General features: G+C 38.8%; 1 protein-coding gene and 2 non-coding genes across 6 annotated transcripts in view; 1 reads left to right on the top strand and 2 right to left on the bottom strand.

The window, feature by feature from the left end:
* Positions 1 to 3,864: 3,864 nt before the first annotated feature.
* Positions 3,865 to 21,236, bottom strand: part of IFT25 (intraflagellar transport 25) — a 37,809-nt gene continuing 20,437 nt past the window's right edge. For 2 of the 4 annotated variants that reach the window (XM_033435456.2, XM_033435462.2), the window contains 4 exons: positions 13,840 to 13,946; positions 12,149 to 12,217; positions 9,916 to 9,959; positions 7,625 to 8,712 (listed from right to left, as the gene is read on the bottom strand). In XM_033435456.2, the coding sequence (XP_033291347.1) occupies positions 8,488 to 8,712; positions 9,916 to 9,959; positions 12,149 to 12,217; positions 13,840 to 13,946 (445 nt within the window). In that variant the 3' untranslated portion in view covers positions 7,625 to 8,487. Of the gene's footprint in view, positions 7,587 to 7,624; positions 8,713 to 9,915; positions 9,960 to 12,148; positions 12,218 to 13,839; positions 13,947 to 21,236 lie in introns of those variants that run through there. The other 2 variants (XM_049711089.1, XM_004273825.3) reach the window with 2 other exon arrangements.
* Positions 5,109 to 5,181, top strand: TRNAG-UCC (transfer RNA glycine (anticodon UCC)). Its single transcript has one exon. It is a non-coding gene; the product is annotated as a tRNA-Gly (tRNA).
* TRNAG-CCC (transfer RNA glycine (anticodon CCC)) lies at positions 14,169 to 14,241 on the bottom strand. Its single transcript has one exon. It is a non-coding gene; the product is annotated as a tRNA-Gly (tRNA).

Genomic DNA, 21,236 nt, shown 5'->3' with positions numbered 1-21,236 from the left:
CACCATGCTGACACCCCGATCTTAGACTTTCAGCCTCCAGAACTGTGAGAAAATAAAGGTGTGTTAAGCTGCTCAGTCTATGGTATTTTTTACGGCAGCCCAAGCTATCTAAGACGCCTTCCTTCACCATGCGGTACCTCCAGCAGCCTCCGCTGGTGTATCTTGCCTGGCTCCTCCTTCAGCTCCACCTCCTCCGCCATTTTGAATGATTAACCTGAGCCCTGTGGGGACATTCTCCATCCTGAAGCTGCCTACAGACCAAGATCGCTTCAATCTAATCAAAGGATCGTTGGATAAACCTTTCAGAACTGTGACACGTTTAAGAAAGTGTCTAGCTCTGGGAGAGCATGTCAAGTCTCATCTTCCTCCTTCACTGAATCCTGATTTCACAGTACTTAGCGAGTACGCTTCCCAGTTAGAGGTTGTACCTACTTCCTTGAAGAGAAAATTTTTTCTTCCTCTTTATAATCTTTTTTGTTGTGAATGACTTTTGAGGAAGAGTGGAGTAAAAATCCCTTTACTCTACCATCTTTAACCAGAAGTAACCATTCTATATTTATATATGATTTATATCCCATTATAAAGTATGATATATGATATCTGTACATATCATACTTACTAATGTATGGATGCAGAGTCGTTTCCAGATTCCCATTTTATAAACAGCATTGCTAGACATCTTTGTCCATTTGTCACTTATCTGATTATTTTATTAGAATAGATTCCTAGAAATGGAATTTCTGTGTCAAAGACTACACATGTTTAAAACTTTGATGCATTCTGCCACACATTAGATTTTAGAAGGCTTGTTACCGGGGTCAAGCTACAAATGGCTGTTGGAACATCACCTAGAAGGGGAAGGTCCCAAAAGATGCCTCACACAGAGAGGCATTCCTGAGATATAACTCACAGCACAGTGCTTTTTAAAAAAGGCTGTATAAGTAAGTGATAGACACAATTTTCATCTGTATAATATTTCTTTGCCTTGCTTGAGTACATGGTTAAAAAGCTATTAGATTTTTACTTTTTTATCCAATCCTTTAAATAAATACTGATTGGTTGTTTAACTTTATGCAAGGCATTGTGACAGGCACTGGCCCACAGTAAGTGATCCAAACATGTATATATTATTAGCTAGGTTTATTAAAAATTCCTCAAGGATTTTAAAGTATAAAGAGATAAAGACATGCAAATAAATGAACAATGTTCATTTAGTCGACAAATATTTATTGAAAATCTGCTATGTGCCAGGCACTTTTCTACGTCCTGAGGATACAGTCGTGATCAAAAACAACAAAACTCCCTGCCCTGTGGAACTTACATTCTAGTGAAGCAGAGAGACAATAAACATGATATACAGGATAAGTAAGACAAAACAGATAGTGATGAGCAGGGCTGTCCCTAAAAGGGTATGGAAGCCAAGGGCAATTCATTCAGTTGAGCCCCCGACCCAAGATATTCACGCTTGAAAGGAGGCTGCACTGCCCTCTTTCATAGTATGCTTGGGATATCATTAAAGGAAAAAGAATCTAAGTTGAATTTTAGAAGTAGTGAGAAAAGAGGAATAAGGTACAAGAACGCTTGAAGCACAGGACACAGGCTGGCTACCTCAGCTGCCTAAACCCATGGGCAGGGGGGCAGGGTTGGGGGTGGGAGTCTGGTGATGAGGGTAGGGAGGCTCCGTAATTTGTGAGGAAGGCCTCACTGAGAAGAAGATTTTGAGTAAGGATCTGAAATAAATGAGGAAGCTAGCTGTATAGATACCTAAGGAAAGAGCTTTCCAGGCAGAGGAAACAGCAAACTCAAAGGTCTGAATCAGGAGTTCCCTGGTGGTCCAGTGGTAAAGAATCCGCCTTCCAAAGCAGGGGAAGTAGGTTCGATCCCTGGTCAGGGAAATAAGATCCTACATGCTGTGGGGCAACTAAGCCCGTGCACCACAACTACTGAGCTCAGGCGCCTCAGCCAGAGAGCCCCATGCCTCAAACTACAGAGCCCACTAGCTCTGGAGCCCGTGCGCTACAACTAGAGAGAGAAAACCCACATGCCACAACTAGAGAGAAGCCCGCGTGCTGCAACAATGATCCCGCCTGCCGCAACTAAGACCCGACGCAGCCAAAAAAATAAATTTTAAAAAACCCCACAAAGGTCTGAATCACAGTCAGGAGTTGGTGGGCAGGTGGAGACAAGGCCAAATGAGGGGGATAGAAGCAAGCCAACTGGGGACAAATGAGACTTTAAAAAGATGATGGGTTCAGCAGTGAAAAACAAAAGGTAAAGCCACATATTATTGTATCTATTGCTTGAGACTTAGAGTGGTTTTATCAAGTGAAAATGAGTTTTTAAAGCCTAGGAAAATGAAGGTGAAAGGATGCTGTTTTCAAATATCATAATGTGGTATTACAAGCACTGCACTGAGAACTTCTCTGCATTCACAGAAGAGAGAGACACAGAAAAAGACTTAAAGATAATTTACTAGGCTTGTGCCAAAGAGATGAATCAGATAACCTCTGGAAATCCCTTCCAGCAATCTGTAAGCCTAACTCAGTCTAACACAGTATTTCTTTTTTTTTGTTGTTATTTTTTTTAACATCTTTATTGGAGTATAATTGCTTTACAATGGTGTGTTAGTTTCTGCTTTATAACAAAGTGAATCAGCTATACACACACACACACATACATATATACATATAATCCCCATATCTCCTCCCTTTTGGGTCTCCCTCCCACCCTCCCTATCTCACCCCTCTAGGTGTCGATGGACACTTAGATTGCTTCCATGTCCTGGCTATTGTAAATAGAGCTGCAATGAACATTGTGGTACATGACTCTTTCTGAATTATGGTTTTCTCAGGGTATATGCCCAGTAGTGGGATTGCTGGGTCATATGGTAGTTCTATTTTTAGTTTTCTAAGGAACCTCCATACTGTTCTCCATAGTGGCTGTATCAATTTACATTCCCACCAACAGTACAAGAGGGTGTGTACAACAGTACACACCCTCTCCAGCATTTATTGTTTGTAGATTTTTTGATATGGCCATTCTGACTGGTGTGAGGTGATGCCTCATTGTAGTTTTGATCTGCATTTCTCTAATGATTAGCGATGTTGAGCATTCTTTCATGTGTTTGTTGGCAATCTGTATATCTTCTTTGGAGAAATGTCTATTTAGGTCTTCTGCCCATTTTTGGATTGGGTTTTTTGTTTTTTTGATATTGAGCTGCATGAGCTTCTTGTTTATTTTGGAGATTAATCCTTTGTCAATTGTTTCATTTGCAAGTATTTTCTCCCATTCTGAGGTTTGTCTTTTCGTCTTGTTTATGTTTTCCTTTGCTGTGCAATAGCTTTTAAGTTTCATTAGGTCCCATTTATTTTTGTTTTTATTTCCATTTCTCCAGGAGGTGGGTCAAAAAGGATCTTGCTGTGACTTATGTCATAGAGTGTTCTGCCTATGTTTTCCTCTAAGAGTTTTATAGTGTCTGGCCTTACATTTAGGTCTTTAATCCATTTTGAGTTTATTTTTGTGTATGGTGTTCAAGAGTGCTCTAATTTCATTCTTTTACCTGTAGCTGTCCAGTTTTCCCAGCACCACTTATTGAAGAGGCTGTCTTTTCTCCACTGTATATTCTTGCCTCCTTTATCAAAGATAAGGTGACCATATGTGCGTGGATTTATCTCTGGGCTTTCTATCCTGTTTCATTGATCTATATTTCTGTTTTTGTGCCAGTACCATACTGTCTTGATTACTGTAGCTTTGTAGTATAGTCTGAAGTCCGGGAGCCTGATTCCTCCAGCACCGTTTTTCTTTCTCAAGGTTGCTTTGGCTATTCGGGGTCTTTTGTGTTTCCATACAAATTAATACAGTGTTTCTTAAACAAAGAATTACTGACATTCCAGTTTAGGAAGATGGCGAAAGGAAAATCCTCAGTGTTTGATTTTATTGAACATGAACACAATTGCTCTAAGTCACCTTCCTTTTCAAAAACCTTAAATGGCTCCAGTGTTATGGGAAAATATCTGAAAGCATTAAAGGCTCTTTCTGATCTGGCTGCAATGTCTGGTTTTAGTCTTCTCCTTTGCCCTAGTCAGACGTATGTATTCATCACTCCCTAAATATGTTTTATGAGAGTACTCACCTTCATATCTTTGATGGCACCGTTACTCTTGAAGTAGCTTTTCTACTCTCCTCCATTTATTTAAAACTTACAGTTCTGAGAGTAAGTAAATCTGTGCAACAAATCTTGTTAAGCAAATTATCAGAAAGTATCAAAAGCCTTAAAACTGTTCCTAATTTTGTCTAATTCCCTTCTGGGAATCTCTTCTAAAAAAATGATCGGTGGGACTTCCCTGGTGGTTCAGTGGTTAAGGCTCTGTGCTTCCATTGCAGGGGGCATGGGTTCGATCCCTGGTTGGGGAACTAAGATCCCACATGCCGCAGCATGGCCAAAAAAAAAAAAAAAAAAAAAAATCATCTGAGGGGTAGGCAAAGATTTATGCACAGAGATATCCTCTGTAGCATTATTTATTGTTATTTGTCTATTATGAAGAATTTCAAGCATACATTAAAGTAGAAAGACTAGTACAATGAAGCCCCATATATCCATAACCTGGGTCCAACAATTTATTGTTATATTTACTTCAACGAACACTTTTTCCTTTAAAAAAAATATGTTCAAGTATTTTAAAGCAAATCCCAAATACCATGTTATTTTACCCTACATACTTCTAAATGCATCTCTGAAAAATATGGGCCTTTTCTTAGATAAGCTTAATGCCAGTATCACACCTAGCAAAATGAACAATAAAACCCAGTCCATAAGCAGATTTCCCCAATTATCTTTAAAATGTTTTTTTTGGTTGGTTTGCTCAAACCAGCATCCAAATAAAATCCACACATAGCATGTGCTTTTTGGGGCTCTTACATCTCTCTGAATCTAGAGTGGATCCCCTTCCTTAATTAATTAGCATTTTTCATGCCACTGACTTGTTGAAGAAACCAGGTCACTTGTCCTGTAGGATAAGCCATATTCTAGATTTGTCTGTATATCAGCCAGGATAGGCCAGGTTATGCTGGGGTAACAAGCAGCTCCAAAGTATCAGTGACTTGGGAATTCCCCAGTGGTCCAGTGATTAGGACTCTGCACTTCCACTGCAGGGGGCCCAGGTTTGATCCCTGGTTGGGGAACTAAGATCCCGCACACGGCCAAAACACACACACACACAAAACAAAAAAAAACAATGAAGCTTTATTTCTCCTTCTATGTGTACCTCAGATTGACTGGGACCTCTGCTACCTGTTATCATCAGTCTCACTCCCAGACCTAGAATGATGAAGTAGTTACTGTGGAGAATAACATTGCTGGTCATTGTGGGAGAGAGAAACGAGTTTTGAAGGGTCTCTTGAAGGCAATTAAATGCTCAGCCTGGAATTCAACTACCCTTCATCTCATTGGCCAGAATTGGTCTCATGGCCCTACCCAAAGAAGGCCAGGAAGTATATCTTACCATGGGCAGAGAAGGCACAGATCTGGGCATTTCACTGAGCTGCATTAATGGCTACAAGTCTATTTGCTTCCTTGTGGTGTCATTTTACTTGTTCCTCTCTCTCTTGAACTTCCTGAAAGTGAAAGGTAACTCTAGAACTTGATTTGATTCAGGCTCAGTAATTTTGGCAAGAGCACTTCATAGGTTGGTCTATATGCTTCATATTGCATCATATCAGGAGGCACCATGTTTAATTGTAGTAGATTCTAGCAGTAGTGGCTACCACTTCCTCCCCACTCCCAATTTAGTCACACCTCCTTATATCCATTCCCTTGGGTAGACCCCTCTTGTTCTGACTCTGGGCTTGGCCACATAACATGATTTGGGAAACAGGACAATAGCAAATATGATACAAGCAGAGACTCAAAGTGTTGGCACTTTGTGGCTGTCCCTCTTTTGCTACTTTTTTAGAATGCTGAGACTGGTAAGAAAGTATCATGTGATAACAAGAAAGCTGGCAAATCCAAAATTTGTAGGGTTGGTCAGTGACCCAGGGAAGAGCTGATGTTGCAATACAAGTCTGAAGGCCCATCTGCTGGCAGAATTCTTTCTTGCCCAGGGGAGGTCAGTCTTTGTTCTACTAAGGTCTTCAACTGATGGATAAGGCTCACCCACATTATGGAGGGCAGTCTGCTTTACTCAATGTCCACCAATGTTACTGTCATCTCAAAGATACCTACACAGAAACATCCAGAATAGTGTCTGAACAAATATCTGGGCACTGTGACCCAGTCCATATGATACATAAAATTAACTATCACATATATATTTCACTAAGACGGTGTTGTGGCTTGAACTGCATCTCCCAAAAGATATGATGAAATCTTAACCCCTGGTACCTGTGAATGCAAACTTACTTGGAAACAGGATCATTGCAGATGTAATTAGTTGATGAGATAATACTGGAGTAGGGTGTACCTTTAATTCAATATGACAGTGTCCTTATAAGAAGAGGAGAAGACAGAATATGCATTGAGGGAAGATGATGTGGAGAAACACAGAAAGAATGCCATATGACGATGGAGGCAGAAACTGGGGCTATGGTGCCACAAGTCACTGAATGCCAAGGACTGCCAGAAACACCAGAAGCTAAAAGAAATGCATGGAACCCATTCTCCCTCAGAACTCTGATAGGAACAAACCCTGCCAATACCTTGATTTCCAACTTCTAACCTCCAGAACTGAGAGAATAGATTTCTATTGTTTTAAGCTACCAAGTTTGTGGTACTTTATTATAGCAGCTGTAAGAAACTAACATACCCGCGCACCGCGATTAAGAGTGGCCCCCACTTGCCGCAACTAGAGAACGCCCTCGCACAGAAACGAGGACCCAACACAGTCAAAAATAAAAAAAATAAAAAAAAAAAAGAGACTAACATAGACTGCATAGATAAAATACTATATTCTAATGCCATTTTTTTTTTCCTGTGGGTTTATCAATTGTAACAGAGTTAGGTTCATGCATTTCTGTTGTTTTCAACATTTTGGAATTGCTCTTTAACTTTTGGCTATATTATTTATTTATGTTTTCAAATTCAAGTTGTATAATATGTTCAGAGAAGTCTTGTATCCCCACCCGAATCTGTCCTATCCTGTTCCTTTCCTTCCCAAAATATAAAGAAAATCAAATAATATCAATAATGGTTGTCTCTGGGAAGTAAGATTATATGTTTCCTAACTCTTCTCTGAGGTCTTGAAATCAAAACAAAATAAAATAAAGAGAAAAAAATAAAATGATTTGTCCTACAGGGCCCAGTTCAAGTTCCATGACCTCAAAGAAACCATCCCATAAATACTTTCTCTTTTTTGAACTCGTACATTGTTTATTTTCCATATTGCTCCCTTAGCCCTTTGCATCAATCAATCAATAAATTTAAAAATTAATGCACTGATATCTGAAGGGTACTATGTTAGATACTGTGGGGACACAATGTATTATCAGTTGTTTTCATGTATAGTCACGTCCTTGATTAAGCTGTATACCGAAGCAAAAGCTTTCTTATGACCTACACGGTGGCCGTCACTGCTGTCTGATGAACCAAATTCCTACAAAATGTTGAAGAGAAAATAAATAAAAACTGAAACAGATTGATACAAATACCTTTAATAATAACAACTTCATGTTTAAATAAATATATTGTTAAAAAATAGTGCAAGAGTATTTTGTTATAATTATTAAGAAAGATTTGAGACTGCTATTCCCTCTGCAGAAACACTATGCACAGATGCAAAATGATCAAAGGCTGATACAATAATGAATCTCAAGTAAGTGGCGTGGCCATCATGTACCTGTAGGGGAAAAATCAATATAGATGATTTAGAATTCTAGTTAACTGTTAAACAAGCAGTTAGCAGAAGAAAGTGTTTGATGCAAGAATAATATTCTAAATATATAATGATTTATAAGATATAATGTTCAGAAGAGAAGCCAGCCACATGTAACAGTACAGTTATTCTGATATGTAGCAGCCAAATATCAGCCTTGGTTTGAGGAAGAATAGCAGGTGGAGCTAAAAATTGCACTGTACAATTCTGATTAATTTTTTTAAAGTAATTTATTTTATTTATTTATTTTTGGCTGCATTGGGTCTTTGTTGCTGCACATGGGCTTTCTTTAGTTGTGGCTAGTGGGGGCTACTCTTTGTTGCGGTGTGCAGGCTTCTCATTGCTGTGGCTTCTCTTGTTGCGGAACACGGGCTCTAGGCACACGGGCTTCAGTAGTTGTGGCACAAGGGCTCAGTAGTTGTGGCTCACAGGCTCTAGAGTGCAGGCTCAATAATTGTGGCACACGGGCTTAGCTGCTCCGTGGCATGTGGGATCTTCCTGGACCAGGGCTCGAACCTGTGTCCCCTGCACTGGCAGGCGGATCTTAACCATGTGCCAGCAGGGAAGCCCTGATTAATTTTTTTAAAGTGCTTTTCTGAAGTATTTTTCATAATAAGAGATTTCATTTGTTGGATGATGCCTCAGAATACACTACCCTGAATATTATACTTTTACATTTATATAAAAATGTAAAAAAAGTCTCCGAAAAGCAATCTGGCAGTATATATAAGAAGCTATAAATATGTCTATACCCATGGACCCAGTAATTCCATTCCTTGAAATTTAATTTTAGAAAATAATTAAAAAGGTGAACATTGTGGTAGCAGGAACAGGCATAAGATGTCCCCTGTAGTATTAGTTATAATGACAGAGAGAGGAAAAAGGAAATCAGTTAACATCTATCTGCATACATTTAATTTTAAAATTATAATTATGAAGCTTTTGATACAATATTAAATTTTTAAAAGATACAAATTTTTTCATACATACTATTATAACTATGTAATGCATTTGGTTAACAACTAGAAGAAAATAAGTATAGTAAAAGCTGTTGTGAGAGGGTACTAAACTTTGGGTGATTTACAGCCTTCCATTCCCCCTTACTTTTCTCCAAATGCTCTATGATGCTGCAACCCTCCCTGATCCACAGTGAGTCCTGAAACAAAATACTCAGCAGAGGCTTACTAACCATAACCCATTAATAAAGATGGAGAAAAACAGGAAGATAAAATTGTCTAATTAATCATTTTTCTGGTCCCCACTGCCCTCCCCAGTCATTGGGCACACTTAGGTGGTAGAGAAGATAATTAACAGGATTCAAAAACTCCTAGAGAATCATTTGAAACACCGATTTCATAGCAGCTGCCAGTAAGTTGGTGAAGAAGGAAACCTAATGGACAAGGTACCTCTTTAACCCTTATTTAGAGACACCTTAGTTAAATAAACACTACTACCTAAAAAACACATATTCACAGTTGTTTGGCTTTTTGTGTTTGTCTAAAACCAGGGCCTGACAAACTAGCAGGAACAGAGAAACTCCTGATGAGGCAGCAGCTTCCTCATCAATGGGCATTCATTCCACTTGACAAGCAAAGCCCAATGGAATGTTGTTGGAAACTGCTGGTTCTCTTTTCACCTCATCTCTCTTTGGCTTATTTGTTGCTGATCCTATGCTCCAGTTCCCTTATCTGAATCTCCCTTGTCCTTTCATACTTAAATTAACATCCGATTTTGGCATCTCAACCTTTTTTGATTCCTATTCTATAAGGCCTACAGAATCAAGTGAAAGGAAAGCAAGTACATACTTCAAAATAAATGAATAAACAAAATAAAACAAAAACAAGTGAATTCTGTTCTATCCTTGCTGTCATATTATTATTATACTGTTATATATTATTGAGAATAACCGTCTCTATTGGTTGATGAGACACAGAACCTATAATATTATGAGGGTATTTATTAACTTTATGACTATGGAGTTAGGTGTAAAATTTAAATACGCTGTGCTGGCTAAAGATAATGTTTATCTCTTCAAAGTATATTTACTTACCATAATTTCTTCATTTTGAAGCTGCCCCTCTGTATGTACCAGATCTAAAACACAAATTCAACAGAATTGAGGTAGGGCTCAAAATGCATGAGGACATATTGAAATTTATATTCAGCAACACACGATATCTGGTAAACTATAGTCAGACCAGATTTACCAGTGTTTGGGGGTTAAAATTCAATATAAAAATAGAGATATTTGATATAAAAGGTATGAAAGATAAACTATGAGCTATAAAATATCTCTAGTGAGTATAAATAAAAGTAAATGTAAATTACAGTAAAGGAATATAAAGTGAAGAATTGATAAAATGTGAAAGTCCTTTTTAAGGATCAAGTTACTAAGAGTAATTGCAGGCCTGAAAGGAGCCATCTTACCATTCTCATGGGTACAGACTAGGGCTCAGTTTCTCACAATGAATTTTCACTATGATGCTGAGTTATGCCACCCACGAATTGATCTTTTCTGGTGTCCAGCTTTAGAAAACCTTTAATTGTGTAATTTTAGGACAGATTATTTTATTTGGTCATGAGTTAATCACATCAAACATTCTTTTGGAAACATGAAATATTTAATTGATATAATAATGTCGACATTATTTAGAAATTAATTTTGTTTGTATCAAAATAGTGTACATAATTTTAAAAGGCATGTAGTACAAAAAGGGAAGTTTCTGGGAAGTAAGATTATGTATGACTTTCTGTTTCCTAACCTTTCTCTGAAGTAATGAAAAATAGTAATTCCCTGCTTGACCCCTTTTCCTCCAGTCCTGCTCCCTAAAGGCAAATGTTTTCAACACTTTAAGCTGTTTTTCCTGGAATTATGTTTTATACTCCTTTTCTTGATTTATCAATTTTTTACTGACTTTATATTATGGTAGGTAAAATTTATGTCTCTTGGACCAATATCCTCTTCCTCCTCCTCCTGCAAATTTTCCCTCCTGCCATCCTCTCAATTTTGAAATCAATACTTGATGGTTATACTATTATCTATCTAAACATTATTTACTGCTGAAATAAGTAATAAATTGTGACACATTTTCTTTCTTAGACAACTCCTTCTCTACTAGAAGTTAATAATAACCTCTTCTTTCATTTGCTTCATTTTTTTAAATTATGAAAAATTGGAAAATCTCAAACATACATAAAAAAGACAGGATATAACTCCTATATATACCCATAATCTTGAATTTGCAATTACTAAAATTTCACCATACTTGATTTATCTAATTTTTTTTGCTCAAGTATTTTAAAGAAAGTCTAAGACATAATTACATTTCACCTTTAAATATTTGGTTATCTATCTCTAAATAAGAATATTTTCTTATATAACTACAATGCCATTATCATATTACAATAAAAAATGTTTTAATATCCAGTCCATATTCAAATTTCCCCATTGTCCCCCTAACTGTCTTTTTATAGTTGGTTTATTCAAATCAGAATTAAGTCTCTTTTAATCTTGAACTGCTTTCTCTCCCACACACACTTTTTTCCCACACCATTGACTTACTGAAGAGAGCAGGTCAGTTGTCCTGTAAATGTCCCTCATTTTCTCATATTGCCTCCTCGTGGTTTCATTTAATTTGTTCTCTATCCCCTTTTCCTATAGATTGGAATTAGAGCTAAAGGCTTGATTATATTGAGGTTTTAAGGCCTTCATCATATGTCTGGTGATTTTTGGCTTCTGTTACTCATGAATAGATCATTTGAAAAATGTGCATGAGCCAGACTCGTTGACTACTGGACTTTGATAGGGTGACCAGGAATGAGCTAGCCTGTGTCAGTATCCACAGATCTTCTGGGACCATTCAATTTCTCCAAAGATGAATCCTCCAATCTCCTGGCTGGGGCTATATTCCTGGTCGCTGAGCAGAGCACAGGAAGGAGGCTAGAGTTCCCACCACTCAATATGTACGCTTCCACTTAAATCCCTTGTTTTCTACTCCGTGTCTCACTCACTCTCTTTACTATGCCTCGTCTCCTTGAGTCCTGAGCCTCAACATTCAATGTTCCTAGTCACCTCTTGGGGGTGGTTTGTGGGAGGAAAGACTGGTCACTAGCTTTATAGGGGAGAAGGTACCTAGGGTCCTTTTAAATATATATATATGTATGTCACAAGTATCATTCAAGTCATCTTTTTTCACCAAAATGCAGCCCAGTTGGAAATACAGAGTAAAGGACAATTCTCTACTTCTTCATGATCAGAACAATGTTGGTGAAACAGCACATACCTCTTTCAATCCACTGCTCAAAATCAACTGGCTCTTTAGAAGTGCTCTTTTCAATCCTCAAGGTCCGTACTGACATTGTAAAGAAACAAAATAAAGTGTTAATATCTATCTAATTCTATGTTGCTGTCCTGTATTCCTTTTTTCCTTTGTCTGAGACCATCAGGCATTGGTGGGACTGCACAAAGTACTGGGATCAGGAACAACATGTTCTGAAAATCACTCACTCACTCCGTTTTTCCGTAAGTCCCTACAGTAAAATGCAGACTGTGTAACTGTAATCTTACAAGTGTTTGCAAGCATACAACACAAAGCTAGTAGGGCCTTTCTGCATTTGGAATTATCTAGATTTTTGTTTTGTGTTTTTGTTTTTTTGTACACTGGTAAATAATACCATTAGTGGTCTTGATCATAAAACTTTATGGAGAAACTACTATGAGTCAGACATATTCATTGACTCTTGACTTCAATCTTAGGAGAAAGGTATTATTAACTTACTTTACTGATGAGGAAACAGGCTTAAAGAAATCAGGCAACTTAGAGAAGCCAGGTGAAGTGTTCAATGATATAGAGCTAGTAAGTACTAGAACTGGAATTCAGACTTTAGGTCTGACTCCAGAGCCTTCGCAATTAATGACAGAAGAGAAAATGCAGTCATCTTCCTTCTGCACTGTTTTTTCCTTTACCCCTAAATCAGTTCCCTTCACCCCAAATCCATTCTTCCCCTTCTGTGTTCTGTGCCCTGTGGGGAGGACCCCTGGGGACTGCATCACCTGGACTCACTTGCCCACTGACTACTGGTTGGATTTGGCCAACTGGAGGCACTGGAAGGAAACTGAAGAGCAGTGGGGAAGTGACATCAGGTTGTATTTTCTCCGCGCCCTTCCCATTTCAGTGCCGTGTCTGACAGTTGTTATGTCCGTTCATTGGTTACAGCTCCTGTTGGGCAGGCTCTTATGCATGGGCTCCAGCACTTACTGGGCTCCAGCAATACTATTTCCTTCCTTTGGCCCAGGGGAGGTAATGGCTTACTGCTGTAGCCACTTTTTGGGTGTCTCACCATCCCTAGTTGTTCCCTTAACCCAGGCCATAATTCTGTAAGTAGTCCCATCAATAATGTCTCTTCATTTGAGTCATCTGGGGTATATCCTGTTTCCTGCCATGATTTTGTCTGACATACTTTATCCTTAAATAAACATAAGACAGGATTAGGATGATGTTCCAGTGGGAGATAGTCTTCCTGAATCCCTCAGAAAATGCCATTATTAATAAAAGAATCAAAATTATCAAATGCAAATAATCAGGATTATCAGATTGTCAGAAAAAATTTGACAGAGAACCCTTAGCCAAAAGAATCTGGAATAAAGATGTCAAGAAACCTAGTGTTCTGGCAAGCTGGCTTCTTACATTCATAACACGGTCTTTTGCCAAAGGCTTTCACGTAGTAAATTGCATGGAAATTATTATGTGCTTTGGAAGGGTTTCAAATTTGCAGTTTCAGAGAGGCTAACTGTGCTCAAGGCAGTTAACCCATACTCCCCACCCATCAACCCCAGCAAGAAAACTGGATTCCATGCGGTAAAAAAAAAAATCAGTGTTTTGCCAAAAGTTTACATATGTGCCTTCTGCCTATGAAAAAACTGAAAGATGATGAAAATTAATGAAATGAAGTGAAATGAAAATATCATGCTTACCAAAGTAACTCTGGATTAAAAGCCTTTCAATCCTTACATGTTTGTGAAAACAAATAATGAACTCTTGGGGAAACATTCCTGTGGTGGTCCAAAATGTTTCTGGATTTCTATTGTTAATTTTAAAGAAAAAGAGAAAAAAATAGCCAAATGTTTAGAAATGTTTAATCACAAAATTCTAGTGAATAACTATTTAAAAAAATAAACGACCACCGGATTCTTGCAACCCCTTTCTTTCTTTCTTTTTTTTTTTCATATTTATTTATTTATTTGGCTGCACCGGGTCTTAGTTGTGGCACATGGGATCTTTACTTGTGGCATGCGGGATCTAGTTCCCTGACCAGGGATCGAACCTGGGCCTCCTGCGTTGGGAGCACAGAGTCTTAACCACTGGACCACCAGGGAAGTCCCACAACCCCTTTCTAACTGTTCATTCTGCTTCTAATCTCTCCCCAACTTTAATAATTCTTTACTACTACCAGATACATTTTTAAAAAAATGGAATTGATGTCACTCTTGCCTAAAAGCAGTGACCCCTTACTGCCTATGAATCTAAACTCCTTAGTATGGCATTTTATGACCCTGTACAATCTGGTCCCATCATTAAGTATATCGTCCCCCATCGTGATATCATCTCCCATTATTGTAGTCACGTTGGACCAATTAAAATTCTGCAAACACGTCATGTAGGCTCATGCCTCTGTGCCTTAGTTCATGAGGTTCTCTTGACCTAAAAAAGCCCTCTTCCCGTGCAAAAGTTTATTCACTTTTTGGTCACATCTCTCCAACCCCAACAAATCACAATAACTTTCTCCCTCCTTTGCACTCACCTCACACACAGCATCCATTTTTACATTAGCACTTTCCTCTTGTGTTTTTATTGCTCCAACTACACCCTCTATAAGTCCAGCCACTTTCTCTTAGTCACCTTTATATCCCCAGCAACTATCACAATGGCTGACCCACAGCAGATACACAACAGATGTTTGTTGAAAAAAATTAAAACATGCACTCAATGTTGGTCATATACTATGTAAAATTACATATATACCTAGACACACACACACACATATAGTATTGACTACAGAAATAATCACTTCTATTTTAATTATATAAGGTTTTTCTTTCTCTTTTGGAGGTAAAATTTACCTACAGTGGAATTTCTCTTAAGTGCAATTCAAAGTTTTGATAAATGTATATGCTTATGTAACCAATATCGCAAAGGTAACCAATACCCTAATCAAGATAAAGAACATTTCCATCACTCTAGAAACTTCCCTTCTCTTCCCTCCAAACAACCTCCCTTATGCAACCACTGCTCTGATTCCTATCACCATAGACTATGCTATAGTTTGTTTATTCATTTTTTGTTTGATATTTTTGTTGAATATTTGAATTGCTTCCAATTTTTTACTATTGTGAGTAAAACTTCTATAAACATTCTTGTACAGGTGTTTTTGTGGATATGTTTTCATTTCTCTTGGATAATTACTAGGAGTGAAATTGCTGAGTCATAAGGTAAAGGTATGTTTAATTTTATAAGATGATGTCAGACTTCCAAAGTGGTTGTGCCATTTTCCATTCCTAACAGAAATGTGACGGAGTTCTAGTTGCTCCACATCCTTGACAACATTTGCTGTTGTTAGGCTTTTTAGCCATTCTAGTGGATGTGAAATGGTATCTGACTATGTTATTAATTTGCATTTCCCTGATGACAAATTATTCTAAGTCCTTTTTCATGTGTTTTTGGCCATTCATATATTTTCTTTTGTGAAGTGTCTGTTAAGTATTTTCTCATTTTTAAAAAAGCTCTTTTGGACGTCCCTGGTGGTGCAGTGGTTAAGAATCTGCCTGCCAATGCAGGGGACATGGGTTCGAGCCCTTGCCCAGAAAGATCCCACATGCGACACAGCAACTAAGCCCGTGTGCCACAACTGCTGAGCCTGTGCTCTAGAGCCCACGAACCACAATTACTGAGCCCGTGCACCACAACTACTGAAGCCCATGCACCTAGAGCCCACGCTCCACAACAAGAGAACCCACCGCATGGAGAAGCCCGTGCACTGCATCGAAGAGTAACCCCCGCTCGCCACAACTAGAGAAAGCCCGCACAGCAATGAAGATGCAACACAGCCAAAAATAAATAATAAATTTATTAAAAAAAATTTTTTTTTTTTTTGCGGTATGCGGGCCTCTCACTGTTGTGGCCTCTCCCGTTGCGGAGCACAGGCTCCGGACGCACAGCCTCAGCGGCTATGGCCCACGGGCCCAGCCGCTCCGTGGCATGTGGGATCCTCCCAGACCGGGGCACAAACCCGCGTCCCCTGCATCGGCAGGTGGACTCTCAACCACTGCGCCACCAGGGAAGCCCTTAATTGTGTCTTTCAATGAGTATTAGTTTTATTTTTGGTGAAGTCCAGTTTTATTACTCTTTTCATTTATGCTTAGTAATTTTTGTGCCTGCCTTCCTTCCTTCCTCCCTCCCTCTCTTTATTTTTGGCTGCGTTGGGTCTTCATTGCTGTGCGTGGTCTTCCTCTAGATGCGGTGAGTGGGGGCTACTCTCTTCGTTGCAGTGTGCAGGCTTCTCACTGCGGTGGCTTCTCTTGTTGCCGATCATGGGCTCTAGGTGTGCAGGCTTCAGTAGTTGTGGCTCGCGGGCTCTAGAGTGCAGGCTCAGCAGTTGTGGTGCACGGGCTTAGTTGCTCCACGGCATGTGGGATCTTCCCGGACCAGGGCTCGAACCCATGTCCCCTGCATTGGCAGGAGGATTCTTAACCACTGCACCATCAGGGAAGCCCTGTGTCTTTATTAAAAAACCTTTGCCTACTTCATTGTCACAAAAGTACTTTCTTGTATTTTCTTTTAGAAACTTAATTATTTTAGCTTTGAATTGAGTTCTATTATCCATATTGAATTAATTTTTGTGTTTAGTATGAGGCAGGGGTTGAGGGTTTTTTTTAATCCACATGTTTATTCAGTCATTCCAGCACCACGTTAAAAAGACTTTCCTTGGACTTCCCTGGTGGCGCAGTGGTTAAGAATCTGACTGCCAATGCAGGGGCCACGGGTTTGATCCCTGGTCCAGGAAGATCCCACATGCCGCGGAGCAACTAAGCCCAACTACTGAGCCTGCGCACCACAACTATTAAAGCCCGTGCACCCTAGAGCCCACATGCCATAACTACTGAGCCCGTGTGCTGCAACTACTGAAGCCCGTGCACCTAAAGTCTGTGTTCCGCAACGAGAAGCCACCACAATGCGAAGACAGTGTACCACAATGAAGAGTAGCCCCTGCTCACCACGGCTAGAGAAAGCCTGCACACAGCAATGGAGACCCAATGCTGCCAAAAAAAAAAAAAAAAAGACTTTCCTTTTCCTATTGAATCACCTAAGTGTCTTTTCCTAAAATTAATGAACTGTCTATGGGTGTATGTACTTCTGCCCCTCCATTTTATTCCATTGATCTGTTTCTGTATCCTTAGCCTTTTGTCAAAAAGTAATTGACTTTATATGTGTGGGTCTATTTCTGGGCTCTCTAGTCTGTTCCACTGATCTATATAGATCTATCTTTACAAAAATGCCATGTTGTTTTGATTACTGTGTATTTATTTTAAATCTTGAAATCAGATAATTTAAGATTTCTTCTTTTCAAAATTAGTCTGACAAGATTAGTTTGCATTTCCATACACATTTCAGAATCAACTTGTTAATTTCTATGTAAAAGTCTATCGAGATTTACTGAATCTATAGGTCATTTAAGGGAGAAACAGCCACTGTAACAATATTGAGTTTTCCAATCACGAATGTAGTATATCTTTTCATTTACTTAGTTCTTTCATTTCTCTCAGCAACGTTTTATAGTTTTGAGTGTAAAGGTCTTGCATGTCTTATTAAATTTATTTTTAACTATTTCACGTCTTAAATGCTAATGTAATTGGAATTTTTTAAAATTTCATTTTCTAAATGCTTCCTACTAGTATATAGTAATACAATTGATTTTTGTGTATTGACCTCGCTAAATTTACTTATTAGCTCTAGCAGTTTTTTGCAGATTCCTTAGGGTTGTGTAGATTCACATAATCTGCGAACAAAGGCAATATTTTTTAGTGGCCAATAGCTCTTGCTTTATACACACACACACACACACACACACACCCCTGGAGAAACTGAAACTCAAATAAATATTATGAATAGTTCAAAAGGCTACTTGGTTACAAGATATGTAAAGAGGGCTCATTCCAAAGCTTATTTTTCCTTGTTGCCATCTGGAAGGGGAAGGCTCTTTGGGGAAATACCACAAGGGTGCCTTTTGATCATTATCCTCATTATGTCTACTAATTTTCTTAAAAAAAATTTTTTTAATTTTATATAATTTTAAAGGTTACTTTGCATTTACAGTTATTACAAAATATTGGCTATATTCCCCATGTTGTACAATACATCCTTGAGCCTATCTTACACCCAATAGTTTCCCCCTCTCCTCTCCCCACTGGTAAACACTAGTTTGTTCCCTAGATCTGTAAGTCTGCTTCATTTTTTGTTATATTCATTAGTTTGTTGTGTCTTTTAGATTCCACGCGTAAGTGATATCATACTATACTGAACAAAGATAATTTTGCTCTCTTTCCAATCTTTATGACTTCTATGTCTTTTCTTGCCTTATTGCATTGTTTAAGACCTCTAGGACAATACTGAATAGAAATGGTGAGAACAAACATCCTTGATTTGTTTCCAATACTGGAGGGGAAGCATTTTTTTTTACCCGAACATAGTTGATTTACAATATTATATTAGTTTCAGGTGTACAGCACAGTGATTCACTACTTTTATAGATTATACTCCATTTAAGGTTATTACAAAATAATGGTTATATTTCCCTGTGTTGTATAACAGGGGTCCCCAACCCCTGGACCACGGACCAGTACCGGTCTGCAGCCTTTTAGGAACCAGGCCGCCCAGCAGGAGGTGAGCAGTGGTCAAGTGAGTGGAGCTTCACCTGCCACTCCCCATCGCTTGTGTTACTGCCTGAACCAACCCACCCCCACCCCCACCCCCTGGTCCGTGGAAAAATTGTCTTTCACAAAACTGGTCCCTAGTGCCAAAAAGGCTGGGGACCGCTGCTGTACAATATATCTTTGTTGCTTATCTATTTTGTATGTAGTAGTTTGTATCTCTTAATCTCATACCCCTATCTTGCCCCTCCCCATTTCCCTCTCCCCACTGATATCCATGAGTTTGTTTTCTATATCTGTGAGTCTGTTTCTGTTTTGTTATATATACTCATTTGCTCTATTGGGAAAGCATTTATTATTTCATCATTAAGCTGAAAATTTTTAGTAGATGCCTTTATCAAACAGAAAATTCCCTTCTCTTTTTAATTTTTTGAGAGTTGTTATCATGAATGGATGCTGAATTTTGTCAAATGATTTTTTGGAATGATCATATTTTTTTTCTCCCTTGTTCTGGCAATATGGTAAATTACACTCAATCTGTATTCCTGTGATAATGTGGTGAATATGCCAATCTTGCATTCTTATGATAAACTCCATTAGCTGAATTCAATTTATAAGGTTTTTTGGGTCTATGTTTACAAAGGATACTGTTCTTTAATTGTCCTTTCTTGTAAAGTCTTTGTCAGGCTTTGGTATCAGGGTTATGCTGTTCTCATAAAACAATCTGGGAAATGTTTCTCCTCTATTTTTGAAAGGGTTTCTAAAAGACTGGTACTATTTTTTCTCTAAATATTTTACATAATTTCTACAATTGATATAAACTATTCAAATTATTAAATTTCATCTTGTGTCATTTTTATAGGTTGAGTTTTTCAAGCAATCTGTCCATTTCATCTAAATTGTCAAATTGATTAGCCTAAATCTGTTCTTGATACTGACTTACTATTGTTTTAGAATCTGTAGTGATATTGCTTCTTTCATTTCTGGTACTAGTAACTTGCATTTTCTCTTTTTATTTTAGTCAGTCTTGCTAGAGGTTTATAACTTTTATAAACCTTTTCACATAGTCAACTTTTGGCTTTGATAATTTTTTCTGTCTATTTTCTATTTCATTGATTTCTGCTCTTACCTTTGTCATTTATTGTCCTCTACTTTCTTTTGGTAAAATTTGTTCTTTGTTATCTAGCTTCCTAAGGGAGAAATTTAATTATTGTTTTTTGTTGTTTTGTTTTGTTTGCGGTACGCGGGTCTCTCACTGTTGTGGCCTCTCCCGTTGTAGAGCACAGGCTCCGGATGCGCAGGCTCAGCGGCCATGGCTCATGGGCCTAGCCGCTCCGCGGCACGTGGGATACTACTGGACTGGGACACGAACCAGCGTCCCCTGCATTGGCAGGTGGACCCCCAACCACTGCGCCACCAGGGAAGCCCTAATTATTGGTTTTAAAACATTCTTTTTTTTTTGGGGGGGGGGCTGTGTTGTGTCTTTGTTGCTGCGTGTGGGCTTTCTCTAGTTGCGGCGAGCAGGGTCTACTCTTCATTGTGGTGCGTGGGCTTCTCATTGCAGTGGCTTCTCTTGTTGCTCCGCGTCAGGTCTAGGCGCGTGGGCTTCAGCAGTTGCAGCACATGGGCTCAGTACTTGTGGCGCACGGTCTCTAGGGCACACAGGCTTCAGTAGTTGCGGTGTGTGGGCTCAGTAGTGGTGGCACGGGGGCTCAGTAGCTCTGCGGCATGTGGGATCTTCCTGACCAGGGATCGAACCCATGTCCCCTGTGTTGGCAGGTGGATTCTTAACCACTGTGCCACCAGGGAAGTCAGAATATTTATTTATTTGGCTGTGCCAGGTCTTTGTTGTGGCATGCAGGATCCTTAGTTGTGGCATGCGGGATCTTTTAGTTGTGGCATGCAGAATCTTTAGTTGTGGCATGTGGAATCTTTAGTTGTGGCATGTGGGATCTTTAGTTGTGGCTTGTGAACACTCAGTTGCAGCATGTGGGATCTAGTTCCCTGACGAGGGATAAAACCCGGGCCCCCTGAACTGGGAGCGTGGAGTCTTAGCTACTAGACTACCAGGGAAGTTCCCATCTGTCAGTTTTTGCTTTATGTATTTTTAATAACGATTATGAGGTCAACGTACATTTAGATTGTTATTTCTTCTTGAGGAATTGATATTTTAACATTATAAAATGTCCCCTTTATATCTGGAAATACTCATCTTATATTTTACTTTGTCTGATATGACTATAGCCACAGCCACCTTCTCATGCTTACTATTGATAGGGTGAATCTTTTTCATCCTTTTATTTTCAAACTATTCATGACTTTATATTTAAAGTACATCTCTTGCAGACACCATATACTTGGGTCTTTCATTTTTACCCAGTATAACCCTCTCTGCCATTTAATTGAAGTATTTAGAATACTGGCATTTAATATAATTATTGATATGG

Source organism: Orcinus orca, chromosome 1 (genome assembly GCF_937001465.1).
Source record: "Orcinus orca chromosome 1, mOrcOrc1.1, whole genome shotgun sequence".
Taxonomy (NCBI): Eukaryota; Metazoa; Chordata; class Mammalia; order Artiodactyla; family Delphinidae; genus Orcinus; species Orcinus orca.
This window is presented reverse-complemented; position numbering and strand designations above follow the sequence as displayed.